Source organism: Hyalella azteca, unplaced genomic scaffold (assembly GCF_000764305.2).
Source record: "Hyalella azteca isolate HAZT.00-mixed unplaced genomic scaffold, Hazt_2.0.2 contig3814, whole genome shotgun sequence".
In the NCBI taxonomy this organism is placed as follows: domain Eukaryota; kingdom Metazoa; phylum Arthropoda; class Malacostraca; order Amphipoda; family Hyalellidae; genus Hyalella; species Hyalella azteca.
In genome coordinates this window covers 434,389-459,028 of record NW_025934048.1, presented here as the reverse complement: position 1 = coordinate 459,028, position 24,640 = coordinate 434,389, and the positions used below count along the sequence as shown (strand labels likewise).

General features: G+C 39.2%; 1 protein-coding gene across 1 annotated transcript in view; it reads right to left on the bottom strand.

Annotated features, from left to right (window-relative positions):
• LOC108674963 overlaps window positions 1-23,602 on the bottom strand; it is a 59,398-nt gene extending 35,796 nt beyond the window's left edge. Inside the window, exon 1 of the mRNA XM_018162948.2 lies at window positions 23,391-23,602. Within this exon, the coding sequence (XP_018018437.1) occupies window positions 23,391-23,490 (100 nt within the window). The 5' untranslated portion in view covers window positions 23,491-23,602. The remainder of the gene's footprint in view (window positions 1-23,390) is intronic.
• Window positions 23,603-24,640: the final 1,038 nt, after the last annotated feature.

The following is a 24,640-nucleotide window of genomic DNA, read 5'->3' as shown; positions in this document are numbered from 1 at the left end:
TAGACGAGTACCGGTACCTCATATGAAGATATTCAGCAGCTGACCTTCACTCAATACCCAGTTTGAAATTCTCGCCTTGATTGCGGCCGTTCGTCGCAGAGACGTTCGCAAACGCGTCAATTCAGGCCGTTTCGCAGACTTCAACTCGCGTCCAATTCAACGAAATTGTGCCTACATTACATTAATACATTGTCGAACGATACGAAATATAATGCTTTGAACATTTTCCTAAGATTGTATATCGAATCATAAGTCAGCACTGCAACGAACGACATATCTTAAAATTTTATCTGAAACATGTCAGGCTCATTTAAAAGTTCGGAGATTGTACCGCCATAAAGCTTGGTGTGTAGTGCCTGCAGTTAGTATGGTATTTGTATAATATTTTCCCATGAAATTAACTTTTAAAACAATTATAATTTCTGCGCTGAGATGACTAATTTCACGCATTAAGTAGTTAAGTACTCTTATTAGAAATTCCAAACTAGTTCAGAGTTGCATCGTAACGTATTTGTCCAGGCGACAATGGCTCTGCCCATCGCTATCACCACTGATTACTGAGTTAAGATCTCGTGTAGTATTGTGGCGCTCATCATTTACAAAGCTATAAGAGATGCTGTTATTCTCCAGCTGGCGTCGTTGTAAAGACCACGAATAAACTTGTACATGCATTTTCAAAATAGTGAAAGGGAGACATTTTTTACCACATCATGTATTTTTTTCATTCATATATAATAATTTTGGAACAGTTGTCTTAGTTTATGTCGACTGCCGAAACTCCGGGTGCTAAGGTTCAGATATTAAAGACCACGAATAAACTTGTACATGCATTTTCAAAATAGTGAAAGGGAGACATTTTTTACCACATCATGTATTTTTTTCATTCACATATAATAATTTTAGAACAGTTGTCTTACTTTATGTCGACTGCCGAAACTCCGGGTGCTAAGGTTCAGATATTATGCAAAAATGTTACGTACCTAGTATGAACGTTTATTTGCACTCAAGGTTTTAATAAACATCCTGAACATGTAAATATTTTAATTTCGGTTAAAATTAGTTATAATTGTTCAAACTTTATATCTCAGGATGACTGTATCAATAGTCGCATTATATAAGTGTCGGTGTATGTAGTTATGTAATTCCTCACGCCCTCCCTAATTATTATATATAGCTCTACAAAGTAAGTGAGGGAGCTATGTATATAGTGGAAGGGGTGGGGATTTTTTTTTCTTTTGCTCAGAATTCACAATCGGCCACCCATGGTCGGCGGGGATTTTGCACAGCGTTGCCGTTAATCGCGGCAACCGCCGTCGCTACAGCGCGGTAGCTGGCAGTGCGCGCAGGCCTAGTCGCTCTCGGCGAGGCAGCCAGACTGCGGTGGCAGGCCCTGCCAGGGTCGTGAAACGCTGCCGATATGCGCGTGGTTGTGGACATGCCTGCGCTGTTGACTCCCTGTCGTTGCGCTGTGGCGAGCGTTAGGGCAGACATATGTTCACACGCGGCTGGTTCCCAGACTGCGGCAATTTCTGACTGGGTAGCTGCGCTTGAATGGTAGCCGGCGCTTGGTGATGATGAAATGCCACAAGAGAATCATCAATGCTCGAAAGAAGGATAATTGCAGAAAGTGCTTAAAGGAAGCACTCTATAGATTAATAATAAATGCTGTAGTACCTAAACCTCCGAATATGTGTGAGAAGCAAGACCTCACATATAAATAGTAAAATATACGCGCCTTCACTAAATAAAGAAACATCCGTCATTTTATAAGAACATCGCTCATTACATTCCCGTATGTTCAATTCGCACGAACAAGAACGAGCAATAAAGACACAGAACAATCCCTCCAGCAAAATGCAAAAGATATGTCATCAAAATTTGAGAACGAAAAAAGCTGAAAACTTTGAATGTGAAAGCTTTGCCACAAGCGCATTAAGAGCTGTAGGAAGGGATCATAGTTTTGGATACGCCGTGAAAGACTGTTGTAATGAAAGTCAAGTTAACTTGAGCATTGTTAAGAAATGAACCGAAGCGGCACGAGGCTGGGTCGCCCTCACAACTGACACGGTCGAGCGTGCGGTGTTGTCTCGCCCAGGGGTCCATCGGGTAACTTTATGAACAGTTTATGACGATAGGGAAAAACACGACGGCTGTAGTAAACCATGAGGCACGTTCTCCTGGTGGCCAGAGTGCATCAAATGCAGCGAATACTTTTCAACTAACAGGGATAATTACCGTAAACAGCCAGCTGCTGGTCAGACCTGACTACGCCAATAATGCAGGTACGGTAAGTGAGATGGCGAATTTAAGTCAATATAAACCATAGTAATAATATAGACGTATCGATACACGAGTTCGTCCCTTTTCACAATAACTTTTCAATCGGAAGATTGAAAAGAAATTTACATTATAAATGCATGAAAATGAATGATTATGGACTAACCAAACAAGAATTTTAAACATTCCTTATCATTTAAAACCGTACAAAAATATAGTTCAACTTGCTACAATACTTTGCACTTTAAGCATTTTCAGAGAAAAATAAAGAGTGATCTCACTCAAGAACGAAAGAATCAATGGAATTTGCCACTATACGAAATCTTCAATCAAGTAATTCTGCACGAAGAAATCAAGAAAGACAAATAAAAGAAAAAACTCATTACTTACTTTCTAAAACCTATAAAAACTTGTTACTTCAGCCTTAATTATTCAAATGAGATAAAAAAACGTCATCAGCTATGACTTTAGCGAATATTCTGTGTGTATTTTTACACTATAGAGAAATTTAAAATGGAAGGATAAGAAAAATGTATAATAAATCTGGTGAAAAATCCATGATACGTACAATGTAAAATGCCTGTAATGATAGCATTGAATCCTGTTCCAAATCTCGATGTTCAACTGCAACTAAGTTCTTCCAAACGCTTTAAAAATCTGATTCAGCACAAAAAGGCAGGCAACGGAATGAAAATCTGTGATATTGAGGGCAGGCTGCCGAAGACCGGATGAGGACGGGAACAGGTCCCAGTGGGTAGCAAACGAGCGCCATTTGAGCGGCGGGAAGCCCTCCTTAGAGACGGCATTGCTGCTTCTCCGTCCATTGCCAGCACTGAAAACTAGCAGCTTGTATACAACAGTCCGCAAGATTGTCTGAAAACACTGCACTGAGTAGAGGTTTCTTCCTCATACTTCTCGACTAAGATAAATGAATGAATAATACAGGTTTATCTAAGCAGGAATTTATGCAATTCTGTAAATACATGAAACGAGTTATTGTGGTATTTCAACCTTATGTTCTTCTTAAGCAAAACATTTTCCTTCAGAAACGTTACAAATAAGATTAAGATAGATAATTAAGAAATGTGATCTGACAACTGCAGTACCGGCTTCAGGACTCAACGCGAGGCCTCAAAGCTTGAGGGCTCAACGCGAGGAGTTAAGCAGCATAAATACGGCATTGAAGCTTCCTGTAAGTAGAAGGAACAACGACGCTCTGTAGCTCGCGCGCCGATCATGCACACCGCCCGCAACCTCAGACGCGATCCACCGTAACCACAAGAACGACTCCCAACGAAGAACCGCTAGCACAACACGCGTAATGCATCGCGGAAACCATCAGCAGCACACCGAGCAACTACAAGTCTGCAACACCATATGCAGCACGGCCATATGAGCCGCTAGCGCAACACACGTACGTGATGCATCGCGGAAACCATCAGCAGCACAACGAGTAACTGCAACACCATACGCTGCACGGCTACAGCAAAGCTAGCGCAACACACGTGATGCATCGCGGAAACCATCAGCAGCACAACTACTTGAGGAAGTGTGGAGAGTGTGGAGGGCGTCGGACAAGTTAATACAATCCTGACGGCGACCCGGACGAAGCAGAAGACGCATCGGCGACGCGGCGCCGTCAAGCCTGGCGTCACAGCGACCCTCATGACGACCTCCGCAGTGTCTATTGACCCATCACTGCCCTCGAGTACAGCTTGCCCTTAGGCACAGCCATTCCTTGCGAACAACCAGCTCCCGCGCACAGCCAGGTCTCTCGCGCAGTTTTCCCTCGAGCACAGCCTGCCTTCACGCGTAGTCTACTTTCGCGCACAGTCTGCATACCCTCGCGTACTCATTACCAACATCTCAAGTCTTGACTTCTATGGGAATACTGGTAGTGATGATTGCCAATATATGATTCATAAAACAATAGGGGACAACCAAATTAAATTTACGGTGATGCAACTGTTGTGAGAAGAATGCGATCACCGACATTAATATTATACTTAAAAGATGTTGCTCCACTTTGTATTCTCGATGAACGCACTGCATTACATTCCAAAGTAATGCACTCGCTTCAGCATAATTGCAGCGTAGTTAAAAAGTAATACGAAGTATTGCAATGAACTCCCTAGCATTAATTCAATGCACTCGGCTCATAAATTAGGTATTATGGAACCCAGTCACATGAGATTGGGCCAGGAGACTCGTCGAACAACATAATAAATACCGGGAAGTTCAGTACTGCAACACGGGGGGATGGAAAGTTTAATGTCTATGCTCATGTCAATGAAATTGCATTAATTACAGTCATTGGAACACATTTTTTTACTGAGAAAGCCTCAAATATAATGGAAATAATAATAGGATACTTTTAGTACAAGCCTGAAATGTGCTGATCTTTTTCCGGCGCTAAGCTCAGTAGTTAATGACCGCACAAATCGTTCAAGGTTCATTTCTAAGATCGCTAAAATTAACCTCATGAATTTCTATTAGACATTGGACTCAAATTGTGTTCATTTCATTTATTCATCATGAAACAAACGAACAACTAGTCATTATTGACTATAATACTAGCGAAAATTGGTATATGAATAGTGAATTTCAATATCTTGAATAATTAAATTCTATATAACATTAACATTTAGCACGAAAATAGGAACAAAAATTATTAAGAATTGGATATCATTACAATCATTACAATATCACAATTACATTTTGCATCCATTGTCGATTAAAAGGGCAAATTTTGACTTTTCGAGAAGCTGTTCCATTTCGGTCGTGTATCACAGCAAAGTCACAGAAAATAAGAGATCGTCCGAGCAAAATTATCTCTCGCGACCAGCATCCGTAATTGGCAGGCAGGGAGCGGATGGTAACATGAGAAAGAGGGCAATTTTAGTCCAATTAACTTTATTAAGTGTCCTCGGAGAACTGTCTCATTCAAAGGCAGCATCACATGCCCTGATCAAGGACCAAATATATGTATTTTCAGCTATGTTCGTATGCTATCAAAAAATAACAATAATATGCTAGTTGATCAGATTCAATAAGATGCAGAGTTGAATAAAGTACGATAAAAGATTTCACTTCAGGTTGTGAGGCTTCAGGGCTTTTCATTGCGCGACTTCACATGTCGTCTTTGTTTTCTTAATTGTGTTTTACCAGTAATAGATGGATCACTGAGCAATATAAAAGATTCCCAAGCAGATGTCTGGCACCCACATGATTTGGTATATTTATATAGAATTAAGCGAACACAGAAAAAACGGGAGTGAAAATGAAACGCGAATAGATTTAATTTCTCGAACATTTTTCAAACGCGCGAAAAATGTTCGAAAATCAAATAATGACTAGACCGAACTTAGGACGATGGAATACAAAATTTCGACACATATTTGGCAGAAACTGTGTTGACGGTGCAGGCCAAAGTATTTCCAACCAAAGTACTTGTTAACAACAGCGACACAATTAAGTTAACTATCCCGCATTCAGTATAATAAAGCACAACTACTAAGAACACCACGGAATGGAGCCGTCAATTAAGCAGGCGTCGCGGCAAGCGAACATGCGACAAAGCAGCGGCCTTGAACAGGACATTCCCCGGAAAGTGCGCTATAAGAAATAACCAACTCAATAGCAAGCGGTTGATGACACAGCAAATACCAATGATATATCATTCTCTGTCCAGCCTGTGTGTCAAGACTCTGTCCCATCATAACCAATGTTTAAGTAAGAAAAAGACGCAAATATGTCACCCATGCAGGCATGGTAAAAAATCGAACCGTAATCAACAGGAGAGATCATCAACTTATCAGTTCTGCATATACAGGTGAGGCCATGAAACATAAGGTGTACTGAGAAAATCTAATTTCCGATAAAGCATGAACAAAATTAAATAGAACAATTAAATTTAAATCGTGTTCTTCCCAAAAATGGCTCCAGGCTTTTAACTATAACTTAACTGAAATTGCTCAGCATTTTTGACGGTCTACGCATCTATTTTGAAACGATACAAATACATAATACAGTATATAATACAGTAAGAAAAGAAATGATACAGTAAGATAGGCACAAATAGTTATTTAGGAAATTAGGAGCAGAAATTAGCGTCGTTAACTTCTTTTGTGATGCCCTCGTTTAACGACAATCACTTGTACACAAATATGACATCTTCCTCTGCAACTAAAAGGAAATGAAAATAGATCATTACCAGTAGATGACTATTGTACGAGGGTACAAGCACAGCTCATCATGGTGCTGTATGACGTAAGCTATAGCAATGGCGTCAGGGCTTCAGAGTCCCAACAACGCGCTTGGCATCAAGTATGGCAGTGATGCATTCCAGCATACAAGTCTCGTCCTAATTGGCTCGAGGTTTAATTTTCTCCAGTTCGACTGTAGCTGCAGCAGGCGGAATCAGACGAGTGTGGGAATTCTAACGCCATCGAGCTTGAAACAATGAATAAAATAGTTGGGGAAGCTAAATGTTGAGAAAATCATACACGAAGATTGCCTTTAAACAAGAAAGCGGTGAAGCCGGATTGAGTATTGACTTTTAGTATAAGCTTCTTTGCATAGTTTCTTGCTTAGAAATATTTGCAATTTATTGATACAAAACCTGGAATAGGTAATGGGCTTTCAACCTAAATTATTAACATGAGCCACTATTCACGAACGAACGTTCGCAAAGAGAACGCCATGCAGAGTTTCAAAGGCGGAATTAAAACACAATGAATCTTGTAAGATAAAAGCTGTGCTACGCACTTAAGAAATAATAATATAATTACCACTGAAGTGACTGATTGCTGGAGCATGTAAGGAAAAGCAAGCACCTGACATGACAATGATGTAACCATTATATATCGATTAAAATTAATGAAATAGCTTAAACTAATGCAGTATTTTTACTACATTAATTTTCTGAACGATATCTGAACCTTTTCTCAAAATCAAACAGTGGTTGAAAAATATCGAAACACCTGCAAATATGCATGAGACTTCAGAGCAAATCTTGATTGCTGGATCTTCACTCGACTGTGCAAATCCCATAGAATTGCTTCATGACTATCAAGCACATAGGATAATGATTAATTTTTATAAAGTAAAATCTTATATGCATTTAAATTTCAGAGATTTCCAATTACATTATTCATAGATTTAGAGCTAGAAAACAAGCTCCACGGATACTGAGGGCAGTATAGAGCGCAACTACGATATCAGCGCAGCACCCACACGGAACACAGACAGCGTAGGTGTGCATGGGTGTCCACAGACTATCAGCTTCTCAACGCAACTATTTTTTTTTTTTGTTTTTATCATACTGCAAAAAGTTCCGAAATGAAAAGCTAGAAGCAATAAAACGCCATTGAGCTCAAATCTTAATACGCGCATCAAAAAAAAATTATATTACATTGCTATAGTGAGCTGTCAGTACGAGGAAGCTTTCTCAAATATTGGTATTTAACGGAATTTCTGACAGCCTTCAATGCACCGACGCAGCAGGGCTCCGGACATGGGGAGGTGATGTTGAGTCGGCAGCTGGCGGCGCGGAAACGCCGCGCTGAGGAAGGACCAAAATACTCTCAGCGGGGATTATGTCACCGCGCGCGGGCTGAACACGCGTTGTGAAGTTAAGCCTTCAACATTTGAACAAACGCAGCGATAAGAAACATGAAGACTGGTGAAGCCAGACGTTACGGCCATCTCTGGTACAAGGATACATCTCAGGCACAAAGATACATCTCAGGTACAAGGATACATCTCAGGCACAAGGATACATCTCAGGCACAAGGATACATCTCAGGCCACAAGGATACATCTCAGGCACAAGGATACATCTCAGGCACAAAGATACATCTCAGGTACAAGGATACATCTCAGGCACAAGGATACATCTCAGGTACAAGGATAAATTCATAACAAGCTCACAGCCCGGAAGCTTGACAGATTGAGGCAATTGAATATCTTATGGAGAAATAGCAATAGTTAACGGAATAGCATGACAGCGCTGAGAGTTGAATAAGTCAGGTTTATAACTAAATCAGAGCACGAACTAGGAAGAACCACATTAAAGTATCATGAATCCACAATAGAGGCCATGTAATTCGGAAATAACGTTATGACTAATTTTTCTGCAGGATCCTAGTTCAAAGAATAAACAATAAATAATGCTATAGAATTTCCTAATACTTCATTATAAGTACGTATAATTTTTGTTTTCTGCTATTTAAATCTAGATAACAAGCAATAATTTGAACGGCTTTAGGTTGAAGATCTAAGATATTTTAGCTTACAATTATAATTTTAGAACAAAGAGAATTCATCTTACCGACACACAATGACTGACTCTTTATAATCATGCCTCATATATTTTCTACGTGAAAATGCACATTAACAACGCTTTTCAAAATCCACAAACGTACATCTATTTGGCTGTAATTACAGTAAATGTCGTTCATTTATCAACATCATTTTAAAATAGATCGTCTATCTATTTTTCTGTGTCGAATCCTGTTAAGGGATAAGATGTTATCGTTAGTTAACCCTCATATAAACAGAATTGTGCCGTCCAGGAATCTGCTTCATGGCTTATTGTAGTCGTCCCAGGAATCTGCTCCATCGTTTATTGTATTTACGAATAAACTCTTGTTTTTCCTTGCGTTATTTCAAGTTGATACAATCGTTTTTACGATTGCTTGGTTCCCGACTGCATATCTGCGCTACTGCGTTTAATTGTTTATTATTATTATTATGGCTTATACGCTAGCTTTGAACAGCATTGGGTTTTGTGATACAGGGGCTAATTGTACTTGACCAGCTAATATTTGGGTAAGTATAGCCAGGCTATAACTCGGAATTTTTACATATCCTTCATTAACCTTATAACCGTAAATAAGAGTGAACGCACCTATTACTGTTTTGATACTAATGGTAGTGATTCCCATGGAGTGTGTTATACTTCTGTCCTGATAGCTTTATCCTGCTTGCCTCTGTCAACGCACGTACTTCAGGAGTAGTATAAAAGTTTTGTTGTTGTCATTGGAATCTATTCCCTTTAATTTTATATAAATTCATTAGTACTTATTTTTAATTTTATATGAATTCATTACTTACTTAAATAGTTTCAGATAAATAAAAATTTGTCTCAAATGCATTATTGAAATACTTTACACTCACGAAATGAGGCAATAGTTAAATAATAGTACAAATCTTGAGTGTGGTATTTTATCCAGTAGTACGAGTATAGTACGAGTATAAGGGTCAAAATGGCAATCTCTAGATCACGGCCAGGATTGCCAAAAATTCAGTGACATTCTACCAGTTAAATGAAAATTCAAAAAAAAGGATCATTGACCGCCACTTCAGATGCATTCAAACATTTTGTTGTTTATTGCACATGCATGAGACACAATTGAGTAAAGAGGTACTAATGCTGATATATACAGAGCCCAATTATCAAAATTTAGATGAAAGGGAGGAATAACCGTTTTAAAAAATATCGAATTAAGAATCAATCATGACTCGAAGTTTCACAAAAGCACCATCAATTGATAGTCGCGTAGCGAAGTGTAGGGTGAGAGAAAAATTAACGTGTATGGTCGGGTTTGAGTTTAGGTACAGTACCTAACACAGAAAAAATATTGCAGGGCAGAAGAATAGAATATGGTTCAGCAATTTTTTAAAGATGTTCAATATTGCAGGGCAGAATACTGCAATTATAAACATTGCAATAGCATATAGTTCAACAATTTTTTAAAGTTCTCAACAAGAACAAGTTCAGCATATTTTTTAAAGATATCAAGCACAAAGCGCAAGTTGAATGTCCATTCAGTCCCCATACGAGTGTACCAAACGTTCATAAGAGCTGCAGAGGTTTGGCACATTGCCACATGGCAGCGAGTAGATTCAAAAGAGCCGCAGTGAGCTAAAGAATGAACTAAACATAGAGCAACAATCGTAATAAGATGATGCATATCGAACCGTCGATGATAAGACCTCCACTCTAGCTTACGGTCGCTAGAACCTGTGACACATCGCATAGTACAGAGCACCGTTATAAGGAGGCAAATGAGCAGGAGAAAACGACGAACAGCGGCAGCATGTAAGAGTTGCATGGATGAATGGATACCTCAGATAAGGAGTGTAAACGCAAAGGCGGTTCACTGTCACGTCAGACGAATGGCCGACGTGGGCCCATATGTTACGTGGTCTTCTAGATCAACATAACGCCAGAAGACTGAGCAAACACAGGGCTCAGCTCCACCAGCTGCTTCGTGACGACGGTAACAGAAACAAAGTCGGGCAGCGCCAGGCACACTCACTTTAGTAGTTCTAAAATTGTAACGTGCACAGAGATATGCACTGACACAACATTGAAGGTGAGTGTAAGATAATTCACATGTACACTGTATGACAAAACGTAGGAGGTTAATAGGGTTTATTTATGAATGAATAGAGGTTAGAGGATAGAGTTAATGGCTGTTAACTACAGATGGGGTTGGAAAAAGTGAGCAATAAGAGTTTGAGATGCGGTATGCTTGCATCATACGAGGGTAGGAGAGCCATGCAGCTTCAGAGTGAGCAATAGGCGTCAGCGTGCAAGTCAAGGCGATTACGTTAGCTATTACTAGAGTGACATCAGAACACCAAGTGGGAAGACGTACCGACACAGTGCTAGGATTCCCCCATCAAAGTCTCCGTCTCATTCAAAATTATAGCTTCGAGCCGTAGCTATTCAATCTTAGGATTCATTCAAGTAAGTGGCAAAATATTACGTTAAAAGCAGACCATAGAGAAATTTAGGTTAGAATAATTTAAGTAATTATATCATTAAGCATAGATATGTCTTCATCAACAGCACATGCTCATGTTCAACAAATATAAAAAAAGAAAGCGATTCATGGGGTTGGACAAAAATTGCAAAACATTACCTACGTACATATCAACATGAAAACGACAGAGTAAGAAATCAATTATAAGCTTAAAATAGTGAAGACAATCGTAAATGAATTTTTACGCATATACACGTCTGACTTACAGTAGTTCTAAAATTAATTAATGATATAATTTATAATTAATAATTAAAACTAATTAATGATATAAGACATTAATTAGTAATATGTTACTTATAAGAGCAGGCGATCAAGTGAATGCTTCTGCATGCGTGGCGCATACGGATCCGGTAGTTCAGTGCTGTTGCATGGATACGGATGGACGATAGTACTACTCATAATTGTTGTTTTACCAATATTTATTGTATTGAGAGAAAGGATTTCGAGTTTCGAAATTCATTAGAATGCCCCAGTACTTTTAAATCTCAACAATAATTGCCCAAATTAGTTTTACCGCTATTATCCGATACACAACATGAGTTAGATCAGAATCCGCGTCAAGAAATCAAATAAGTGAATTAGCTGCTTTGAACAGGAGAACATATAATATAGGTACCGTAGCAGGAATAATTTATGTACCAAATCTAAGACGCAAATCACCTTTGACGATCATATTACAATTGATAGTATGGCTATATATTTTTTTCTCATAACGGGTAAAAAGAACACAAAATATAGGTCGAGGTCTTGAGAGAAATTCTAGCAGCCCCTAAAATACTGGCGCGTTCTCACGATGATACAATCCCATGGCCAAATTCCTGCGCACGCCGAACCCAGAATAGAGGCCCGGCCGGTCCACGCAGCTAAATAGGGCAACATGAGCACATTATTTCAGTCCGGTTTCACGACACTTGCAAGTCATTAACCTTCAGCAGAGAACCCATGCTCACCTCAATCATTTCCATGACGAATATCAGTACGAGGAAAACCGTGGCGTCAAGTCGGAGTTTTGTGATCGGCCGGTCAAGTTGAAATGCTGGACGTGTTGGGCGTGCGGTGGAGCGGTATCGTAACTAACTTTCAGTAGTTAGCCTCTGGGCCTATACTTTCAAAAAAAGTTAAGAGATCGTAAGTTCAGCTAATCATTGACGGCCTTTCAAGCAAAATCTACCAATCGTAGACAAGAAAATAGAGCGTACGTAGAACGTTCACTTAGCGAATTTCGAAAGTATAGGCCCAGATCTCTTCGCACGTCCTGCGCTGCCGTTTGTTATCTCATGACATGATAACACAAAGCCTGCTGGTAGTGAACACCATTCAAACGAGGACATATCGTTAATGGGTGCTGTGCTAGATGAACTAGAACGAATGAGGAAAGCAGTACTGTTGATTGACCATCACACATGGATGACTAGAGCGTAAAATACAGATCTAAATCTAGAATTAAATGGCAATAAATTATACTAAAAGGCAGTAATAAATAAGTAACCTTAAGATACAACATATAATACGAAAATCTCAAATCGAATGAAAAGAGGATAAAATATTATTAGTAAGCATAATATACTATAGGAGTACGTACATCAGAATATATAGCAATTCAGAATACAATCGTCCAAATTAAGAGATAAACTTATTCTATAACTACAGCGGCCGAAGACATACCTTCACAATCAGGAAGCAACTCATGCCTGAAGTCTCATGCTACCGTCAGTAACCTAGCCACAAATTAATTAATGCAATGCGAAACAGGAGTTGCTTTCTGCACTATAGATTCCTTTCTCCATGATTATAGGAAGATGGGTTATCTTAACCTCACGGTTCCTTATAATTGATTTCAAACTCCTAACTTATAATTCAACAGTCATTCATAGTAACATTTAATAAGACAGACAATAAAGCAAACAGATCGATTTGAGCTGCAGTGCATCTTCTGAAATCTGTACACGGCGGCGGCAGCTGCAGGCAGCACACAATATTCTAATGATTGCCGTTCTTGTCCATTGAAGGATGCCGGTGAGACTATAAAATGCAGCTGGCACGTGGGATTGTAACAATTATCCTCCCTCAGAGAAGTGAATATTGGTTGCGAGAGTCACGGCAGCCTTCGATAGAATTCTACATAAAGTGTGCATAGGAAACTGCCAGCGCTTAATCACGATACCGGTAGGTACTTAAAATGTAATTGCTAAAAAGTTGTTAAGGAACAGCGTGGGTGTCATATGAGAGTAAGAAGACAAGATCTTTGTAAAAAAGCACTATACTTGATCGCCAAGCGACCTCGATACATCAAGAGTTGTTATGTGAATCTGGCTTCTCATCGTTATCCATTCACTGGTGCAAATATACTGGTCTCAGGCTTGCCTCAGCATATCTTAAACTGAACAGATCGCTTGCATTCAAAAAATCATACATTATAATGGCTTAAAGAACACCACAAATACCAAATAACACTGTCGAGAAAATAAGCAGAAATCCATGCATTTGTATAAAATGCCAGCTAAATGTTCAATTTCAAAACCGTCGTAGAAGAGGCGTTCAGTTTTTTCGGGGCGAAATTGAACAATAAATGCGAGTGAGAGTTATTGCTGCGGCAGCGTTCATCGTTATTTGAGGTCGGCCTGTGGACAGTATCAGCTGGAATCAAGTTATTACCCTGGGTAATGTACGCGCCAAAAAGATTCTACGTTACAGACAGGCGTGAAGCTCAAGTTCCTTTCAATTTATGATAACGGTATCATGACATAAAGCCCATCAAGTGAATTAATCCGTGACAAAACATTAGGCTGCGTAGAAGTGTGCATGGTGTTGCTTAGGAACATATGAAGGCATAGAGTGGCAGAGGCGCTGTCTGCATCAGGCAGAGCAAGACAAAGTGATGACAGCGCACCGCTATATAACAGTGTGAGTCACGGCAGCCTAACTAGCATGCATGTAGTGTGTGATGAGTGTTAACTGCAACCTTGAAATTATATACTCCTCAAAACACAATCTTATAAATTTAAATGAAAAGCATATGAAATCAATAAATCAATGCTCTCAAATTGAGATGCGGTCATAACATGGACTCTTAGGGACTCGTTTCCATCAATTTAACAATAGAATAATTGTCTCATATCTCCTAGATTTAAAAATTATAGAGCCCCGACGCACGATACGGATTAGCAAAGCCGTACAATCAAAAATAATTACAACTGCGTCAGCAAATCACGAAGAGCTTATCAATCTAAACTAACAAATCACAGACGGGAAATCAGCATCTACGTTTACTAAAGCGAGTTCTGATAGTCAAGTCACTGGCAGAGGAAGTTCTTTTAATGGCACAGCACATGAGAGTGGCGCCATCAAGCTATTACTTGTGATGGTCCACGCATCATCGCTTGCCTGTGAGGCAAGGTCCACTACACGCGGGCGCCGCGCCGAGGCTGAGGAGGCCACAACCGCTGCCGGAAATGCTTCTAAATAATCATAGTCGTGAGTAAAATGTTTATTATATCGAGGGATGATATAAGACATTAAAGAGCCGGAAATAAAGATACTAGTTCTGACAAGAAAGAAGGATGAAACCCTATTTAAGAAATAATAAAACCTGAGGGATAAGAATTCTTTAAATTAACAATTTAAAATTCGCGAGCTGAGACCGACGGAATTAGGAAATAATGTACACTAAAAATTATTTTTATATAATAAAGCAAATTTAATTAAAGGATTAATAAAAATCGCAATTTCTTAGCAGGACAAGACGAGCTCGTCTGACGGGAGGACAGAAATATAAGCTGAAGAGCAATTAGGAAAGCGACGTCTGTCGCTCAAGGCCAACGTGACTTTTTCTAACTCGCATCTCCGCCATGACCTTGAAAATATATCACCCCCTTACAGCAAATACTATCAAAATCCAGGGAGTAATGAACCATTAAATTGTTCAAGGGGTTGAAATCCCTGAATTACCCTCGTAATATTGACGTTGTATTGATTTCTCAGCAGCATTTCAAGTCGAATTGTACATCAAAGGTAAATACGTTGAGAGAAAGGAGCTAGAAATCTGTAACGCGAGGTTTGTTTGCCAGTATTTGTGACGACTGCAGCGTCATGACAAAGTGAAGCACGTCACGGCCAGCTCAGCAGTGACGCCCGCCGTTGACAATGACCCTGAATCTGCACGTCAGACAGAGCACGTGCGCTGAACTATCACGTGCAGCTTTCAACTACTCTGATTCATTGGCGAACGAGCCAAATGTAACGAGCAAAGAACGTGTGATCCCTAAACTCTAGAAAAAAAGCAGCGATAATGCTACGCGCAACAACGAAAAATTCTGGTCAAGACTGAGTGTTCCTAAATGAGTGATACCGAAACACGTCGTTAGAAGGTAGGATGAGAGCCCGACATGAATTCTTATACGCAGCATTGATGCCGAGGTGTATATATAGAATGACAGTTTGATAACATTGTTGGAAGATAACTCTAATCAAATACATATGCAACCTGCAGAAAATTAAGGTGGGTGTTGCTGACTAGCTTTCGTGAGCATCGACTCAACATCAAGTGTAGTTCACACGCTGCCGGAAGACCTCAGCGGGCAGTCCCTTCGCACCCCCCCCCTCCTCCTTCACTCTACTCCTGCCACCCTCTCCCCCTCCTTCAGACGTGATGACTCATGCACACGCAAGCGTCGGCATGACAACGCGCCGCTGTCTCCACTTACTCACTTGCAGGAAGCTCTCATGTAAGCTAAACTCTGCAACGGGCCACATGCTCGCAAGCCGAACATCTTCATTGCAGCGCCGTTTAGAAATTACACCAAAATTCAAATTTAAATACTTGATAAATGAAAAAATTTAGGTTAAAAATAAGTTTTTCAGATATTGTAATCTAGCAAATAAAAATCTATCTGCACAGGAAATGCCGTCAATACCCCGTCATCTTCGAATTCGACGAAATTGTGAGATGTTTGACATAGTCGCCCAGTGCCATAATTGTCAATCATTTTGGAGCAAAATCATAGTTAATATGTAGCTCACCATGAAAACATCTAAACTGCATAAACGGCCTAAATAGCGTAAGTCATTCCAGCAGCAATCAAATCATTACAGCAGGCAACATCCCAGCAGTGTGAACGAGACAAGCTCCTGGATGAGGTGAATGCCCGTCGAGTTTTGGGCACCAAGCTGCACCACTGGGCTAATTGGTGCCGCTGGGCGACGAGCTTACCACTGGCTTGCAAACCTCAGCTGGGCCACATGGCACCAAGTAATGAAGCGTACGGCAACTTCTAAAGGGTTTAGGAGATTGATCAAAAAGCAACTTGCACTTTTTTTCAATTTTTTTAAACTAGTTTACAAAAATGTACGAACAATGAGTATTTTCTTATGACTTATTCATAAAAATTTATTAATACATCTATGAGCACAAATATTACTTATTTCATAGGCGTTATCGGACCATAATTATTCTGATTTCAATTACTCAACTAAGAAACTTCGGTTAGGCGCCGTGGTTCTTTCAACGCATTACTCGAGCCTGACACTGAACGTGAACTGCAATCATTTCGTCTGGATTGAGCGAGTCTTCGCGTGGCTAGACGTGGTCTGCGAAGTCAAGCTTCTACATCCACCACCAGCGCTGCTATCCGCCTCGCCAAGATCCAACGTCGACAAGCGATACAGGATACGGCCACCGTGTGGCGGTACTAGAGAACTAGCCTGGATTATGGATCAACCATTGGCGCTGTACTACGAACGGACATGCACGTTAAGTTAAACGATTAAATGCATGCATATCAATTGTTGACCCGGTATGGGAGGCAGCTACTTGGTGGTGAAAAGTCCCGCTGTGTCCACTTCTGGGACTTGCTCTCTTCTACTCACATTTTGCCAACTCTAAGTGTTGCTAAATAGCAACTATCGAGTGGCCTGAAACATGAGTCTTCAAGTCAACCAAATGCCGGTACAATAACTTTTGGGCCCAGCCAAGCAATTTTTTTGGTTCATACATAACATTTATTAAGTTCACCGATTAATGCCTGTGTTGTTTTTAGTAGAAATTATTTTGCACTTTATTTTTGTTCAGCCAGATTTTGTCAATTATATGAAACAAAGTCATTCAATCCAGACTTAGTAACCTTTTCATGAAATTAAACGTTCAATAATTATTCTAAATTAGCTATGTAGGTAAATTGAATGTTGCTTATAGTTCCTATGCAACAATGTTAGTTACCATATAAAAATTAGCCTACAAAGTTCAGTTCAACGGAATTATCAAGAGGACTAGGTATCTATTTTAATAACATTTGATTTACCCTTTAAGTGAACCAGGTTCACTGAAACATAAATATATGGATCATGAAAGAGAAGATGTAGCGCGTGTTGCTGTTGACAATGAGCGCCCTTCAGAGGCATTTGCTGCTGAACGTAAACGCCGTGACGTGTGCATGGGGCAGAGCAGCAGTCTGTACACGCGGTGCCCTCATGTGGGGCATCGATTGCATTGCACAAAGAGCGCTCATGACGCGTGACATTTGATTTCTCTGGCTTACCTTATCACGATTATCAAGTGACATAACCACAATTAAGGATTTACGTGAAGACGACAGGGAATCCTCAAATTATCAATAACATTAACCTAAATCAGAATTATTACCAGCAAACTTAATATTTATACCATAAAGATACGTCAAATTTTGCAGGAGAAGATTCTCTGACAATAATTTCTTCAATACGGGATTACGGGTGGATGCCTTTATAACATCTGAAATTAATTCAACAAATTGGTGCCTTATTCACCTTTTCCTCAACATTTTCTGTTCAAAGGCTTCAACCGATCCACATTTAGCATTACGCATGTCTCAAATGTTGTCGAGAAACAATCCTATAATTTCACAGAAAATAATTAAGCCATTACTGAGATTTCAATTCAGCTGTCCCACTTGCCCTAACCTGCTGCTATTATAGCCCCCCTTTTGCATGTTACCGCACGGGAAATGCATGAAAATATATATTCTTAGATTCAATTTTAACGCCATTAGTGAGAACATTTTCAAAAGAAAAACTCTTATACAAACAGACTGGCATTAATCTCCATGCAATATCGACTTTGCACGGCGGAGGAAACCGTCTACCGAGCAGATATCATAGGTGGATCTCGCAGAGCAGCAGGGTTGGCCATGGACCACAAGCCCAGAGTAGAGCAGGCAGATCAAGTCGGTCCTGCCGCCTGCACTATATAGGCGCGTGTGCTCGTGATGTCCTGACCACACGTCGTGTGCAGCCACGATACTGCACACGACGAGGTCGTCGCCGGGCAGACAAGCATGCACTCGACACGATCACGCCGCCAAAAGCAGCATGAGAAAGTCTGCCCTATGATTAAGTATGCAAAAATTAATTATCTATTGTCATTTTAGGCATATTATTGCAAGATCAGTAACAGGTCCTGACAGGATACAGTTATCTCACAATATGATGACTTTATCAACGTGTGTTTGATGGACTCCACGTTTGATGACTTAGAATGCGCGTGGATACAACTCACAGCGTTATACAGGATATTATTGCAGGATAAAACCACAACAAACTAAGCGGACTTACAGAAACAAATGTGCTTTAGCGCTAAGCTTTATTCTACGAAGAAAATTAAGAGAAGCAAACAGGCAAAAAATGTTCGTCATATAGCTTTATTGAGGAGGAAAATATTCCAGTCATTTTTGAAGCGTTACAATAAACCAAATAGAAAGCATAATGATTCATAACACGTTCTACTTATTTTAAGTAATGGTGATAAGCTTAAAATAAATTAATCAATTCGATAAGTAATTCACCGACTGTATAAACGTTGAAAAGTCCTCAAACCATCATTAGTAGGTATCACAATTTAAAACAGCAATATATTTCACGAAAATTCAAGCAATATCTCAGCTGCAACATCATTTCCAGCCAAAAGTGCCGTAGGAGGAACAATCTTATAGCGAGTTATAGGCGTGGCACAGCTGAGCATGTCGCACAGAGCATTACATTAAAACTTCGTAATCCAGCAAGTTTTGGTCGAGCAACGTTAGGGCAATTCTTCTCTTGACATAAGCACGAGCAGCACGAAATTCGTAACAATAAAAAAAAAACAATCCGTAACTAGGAGATGCCTTAGCTTGCATGTGACATATGCTATCTCAGCGTCTTTTTTAATTATATAAATAAAAAGTAATAAAACAACCTGAGTATTTGGGAGCTCCAGATTCACTATCCTGGTGGTTACATATATGATTGCATTACGCTATTATATTTGAATACGTAATCTGAGACAAATAATTAACATGCAGCAGGAGAACTAGCAAACATACAAACTTGCGCCGCTCTATTCCAGCCGTAGGCAGATTACCGTTACACGCATCTTCGCAGACTTGACTAAATAATGATAAATTGCACGACGAGATCTCATCAATGGTAAATATGTACATGTATATTTAGAATATATATTACAAGTCAGAAAAAATAATATTCTGCAGACGGAGGAAAATCTCGGAGGAGCAGCATTTAAGCGAAATAAAGACAAGCGTTGGAATATCGAAGCATTCAATGTTTAAAAAAAACGCACTTCGATACACAGAAAACTTGAAGGTCTCGAAAGCCGTACAATTTTTTTTGCCGATTTCTTCCGGATGTAATTTTGACTAAGTAGAGCAGTGAAATGAATGCCTCTCTTGCGAGACCATGCACCTATGAGGAAGAGTCTCGTCTGAATTACAGATTGCGTTACCTGCAGTGAGGCGAGGGGCAGCCAATGGCCTTGCCACGTGGCTTGACCTCAGAGCAGCGTCGAGCCATTGAACAATTCATGAGGCGACTGAATGTAGGCGATGTATTAGTTCTATTTTTAGCGCATTTTCTCATTTATGAAAAAATGCACTATTGTGCTCTCCATTTCCGTCTGTCCGTCCGTCCGTCTATCTGTCTGTCCGTGACTTCATGTTTTCGTCGACGAGAAAATGCGCTCTCTGTCACTCACTGCAGTGAGTACTGAGTTATATTTTTTCGATTCACATCGATCGATACCGTAATTATTCGTAGTAATTAGTACGGTATCAACGATCGTAGTAATTATTTCAACAGGATCATTATTTTACGTAAAAAGAAAAACCTCGTCACGGGAATAACAAAAGACGTCGCGTGTTTTAGTAAAGGCACAAGCTAGCGTGGGTACATTATGACATAAACGACGGAGTTAATAGAAAGCCAGACACAGAAACGAGGGTGGACCGTAACGACGAAGGGAAAAGTCGGAGGTTTTCGTCACTCCCAAGATGAGAAACTCACGGCAGTAGGAGCGAGTGGGATAAATAGGGCAAAACGTAGGCGGCTGGCGCTTTAATCGTGGTTATAAAAGATTCGAGTTAGAGTAAGACATGGTTAAAACGATTTAAATGTTTGTATCAAGTCACAGTATTGGGCAGTATTAGAGAATATTCTACAATATTAATGTGAAAAACAGGAGAATTCATCAATATATAACATGTTTCTAGTGCTTCATAGCTTGATGTTATGGTGCTTCAACATAAATATAGAAAGGTCATTATAGTGAAGAAATGCATAGCCACTAAAATTTTAAAGGAAATCATGCAACCTTTACTGATCCTCTTACAGTAAAAGAGCTCTCATTACATCTAAAGTTGTCTGTCCTCACTGAATTGAAAGAAAAATACTACATAGCTTGGTATCAAATCATTCAATAGTAGTATGGAGGGATTTTAGCATGATACAAATATAATAATTTATCATGATTTTATGTAACTATTTAGCATGGTATGAATTTAACTAACTGTAATTTCGGATCCGTATGGAGCAGATTTGTGCCTTTGAGTCTGGATTTGGATAGCAAACTGCATGTTGCCGATGCATATTTTATAGGTCCTAGATCAATTTCTGACAAGCAAACATACAAAATGTGTAAAAATGTTCCAACATCATTATTGCCAGACAATTTCATCTGCAATATTTTTAAAGAAATCCTTCATACTTTCAAACTTGCTAGGCATGAAAATGGCAATACATTTTGATCATCTTGAATTCCACATTACCACTCCAAGCAGAAAATAATGGACAAAATACATTTTAATAGACATCAAGATGAACTTATTGATGCACAGTCATTTTGCAGACTTGAAACAATAAAATCTAAAATTTTTACATTTTATTGCACCAACATGTATTAGAGCTGTGGAATATATGACTTAGCCATTTGAAACTTTAAAAGCAAAAAATTTAAAATCAAACCCTAAGTACTGGTATATCTATACAATTTTGGATCTACACTCTTTCATCAAGAGTAACAAGTTTCCAGCCTGAGGCCAAGAAGACAGAGTACATACAACAGTGGTTTCAATGAGTTCAGCACAATTTTTTTCTCAATAGAACTGAATTGAAAAATTATACATAATTTTATATATATATATATATATGTCATAATAATGAACTAGTGCGTGACGTCATGTAGCACAGTAGCAAGTTGTAATGTGGTCCTGCTCCGACTAGTGTTGTCAGTCTCTATACAATAGCCATTACGAATGGGCCTGACCCCAGCTGTTCTAAGATGTAAGTGCAACGTTCCGTACCTTTACGAATCTTACTTGGTGACTGTTATATATTTCCTTTGTTACTGTTATGTTATATTGTTCTGTGTTGTGTTTATAAGTATTTTACATTAGTTGTTATGTTTCCAGGTAATTAAGCATTTGTTCAGTAAAGCTTGGATTGCCCAAGTTTATTCTATCCTTGATCCCACAACAATATATATATTTTTAATTTTTTTGCTGAGTTGTAGATTATTTGAATCCAACTGCACTTAGAGGCTAGATCATGTGATATGTTTGGAAATTATTCAGTAAGAAATCCAGACCTACTTCACTGGCTGTTTTATGAATTTTTGGCAATTCATATTTTGCTTGCTGAACCTCTCTCTGCCTTCAAAAAGGTTGATACAAAATGAAAAATATATCAGATGCCACACTTAAATGAGCCTAAACCCATACCCCATAAATAATTTTTCCAATGAGGGCAATGGCCATTACCCTTACCTAGCTTCTGGGAAGGAATTCTTGGAATTTGGCTTCATCAATTCAATATTGATCTAGAATCATTACTTGCTCTATCTACAAATATGAGTCTCCTTCAGTCAACATGTCAAGTAGTACTCTAGTTAGGTATTAAGGAAAAGACCAGACTGACCAGTTTCAGGTCTTCTGATCCAATATATATATGAAATGTATACCTACCTTTATTCATTAGTCATTACCACTTGTAAATTCCACTTAACAAACTTCTGCTATCAATATCAAGCCCTGGCAATGCCACATAAGTTCAATTAAGTTGCCAACTTGCCACTCAGCACTCATCAGTGACTGCTCTCTGCACTGCACGTGACATAGTACCTCACTGCTGGAGTGCTGGTCACTAAAAAGCGCATAATGCTAATCAGAACTGCAATTTGTAAGATTTGATAACCACATCATTATCCACATGAATATGATGAGTACCAAGTTCGTTTGATTGCACTAGAAAAATGTGGTTCAGTTGTGTTTATCATAGTTAAAAATTAAAGATTTATTAAAATCTAGCCTATATTTTATTTCGTAATCTAGTTCAGAATTTCATTTGATATCTTTGGTAGGGCTGGAGCCTGGAATTTGTAATGATTATTTGCATTTGGCATTGATGGTAAATCAATAATACAAGTGATAAAACCTACCTTTATCTGCAGTTTTAAAACAAATCTTAAAAACATTTTAAGGCCCATTTTCCTTAAAAAATCAGCACCAATTTCCTTAAATATCTGCCTGATCTTCTAGAATGAGATTGGCTCTCATACAGTCTTGCTCTTAGTCATTTAGTCTTTAGATGGTGATCAAACTAAATGAAATATCAAAATAAAATCCACACTAGAGCCTAGTGGTAAAATATGCAATACATGGTCAAAAATCACACCAGTTATCAATTGACATCGGTAAATGTCAACGTCATGAGATAGTAGATAAACAAAAGTGTCCAGTCAGTGAGTCAGGACTTTGGACTGAGAAAAGCCAGCACGGCCCACGGGCCCAGCAGATGGCTGTTCAGTGTTCACCTATATACTGACAGTACCGTGCTAACTCCTAACGTGTAATTTAACTCTCTGCCTCCCAAGTCCCAACCCAACTCTATTAACTTTACCTTGTACTTGTAGCAAGCTAGCACGTACGTACCAAATCCCAATGATGTACTTGCACGGTTTAGGTCTAAAAATATTTTTTGCCTCACCTTTTATTTTATATATCTCATCTCCGTAGAAGTTAATCAAAGACGATACTGGGGCACACAATAGCAAGACAAATGTAATAAAACTACGTACAAACATCATTTCATTTCCGTCTCCATAAGAGGAAATGTTGACTCAGTCCAACAGCACCAGAATACGACGCGACAATAGCGACGTACAACCTACCACGTTCACGCTAAGAATGTAACTGCTTGTCAGCTTTGACTCTGAGCCTTTGAGCTTTCAGCTAGACTCAAAGACTGCCCTATCCATGGTTGAATTAATAAGTCAACCACGGCCCTATCCGCCAGCGTGCAGCTATAGTCCGCGAAATTATTCTTCAAATTCCCTTTATTTCTTCATAGTTCAGCCATGTGTTTCTTAATCCGATTCGCGGGTAAACTAATTTTTAATTCACCCATAATCCTATCATATTTTTACTTAGTAAAATTAAAGTCATTGAACTAATGATGAAAACAGAAAAAATCAACCATCAAATAGACATCATTCAAGATATTTCGATTACCGTCCCCTCATTTTCGATTGCCGTCCCCTCATATAGGCAGAAACGTAGGTAAAATGGGAATGCAGTACCTGTTAACTAATTAACCTCGCAGAATTTCAGCATTTTGTTGCAAGTCTCGATCACGCAACTCACTGCTCCACTATCCGCTCTATTTAAGGGGACCGGCTACCCTCCGGAAAAACTTCTACAGTTATTATCCGATCATCATGAAACTTCGCATACATATGCAAAATGTAAATATAAGAACATTTTGCTCGTATGAATTTTTCGAAAAAATATATAGAAAACGTGAAATTCATAGAAAACGGCTAAAAAAGGGTACTTTAGAAAATCTATCTCCTCCTACAAATATCATCCTACAACATCGAGACACGTATCATTCGGTTTGTAAAGACCATACCTAGAGATTTGATGATCACTTTTCTTATTTTCCCCTTAGTTTATCTTTTATACGCGTTTTTCCAATTTTTCTCATTTTTTTTCTCATTTTCCCCCCTCCCCCCCCTTCTTCCCCCTATTAAAAACGAACCAGACTGAAATTCAAAAAAGTGATCATCAGTTCGATAGATATTTTTATTACAAATCGAATGGTATATGTCTCATTGCTGTAGCTTGAAAACTGTAGGAGGAGATAGGTTTTCCGTGACAATAAGTTGAACTTTTCAGGACGGCGCGACAAAGTCCCGAGCGCCTCGAAATAGGCACTCAATGTAGCATGGATACCAA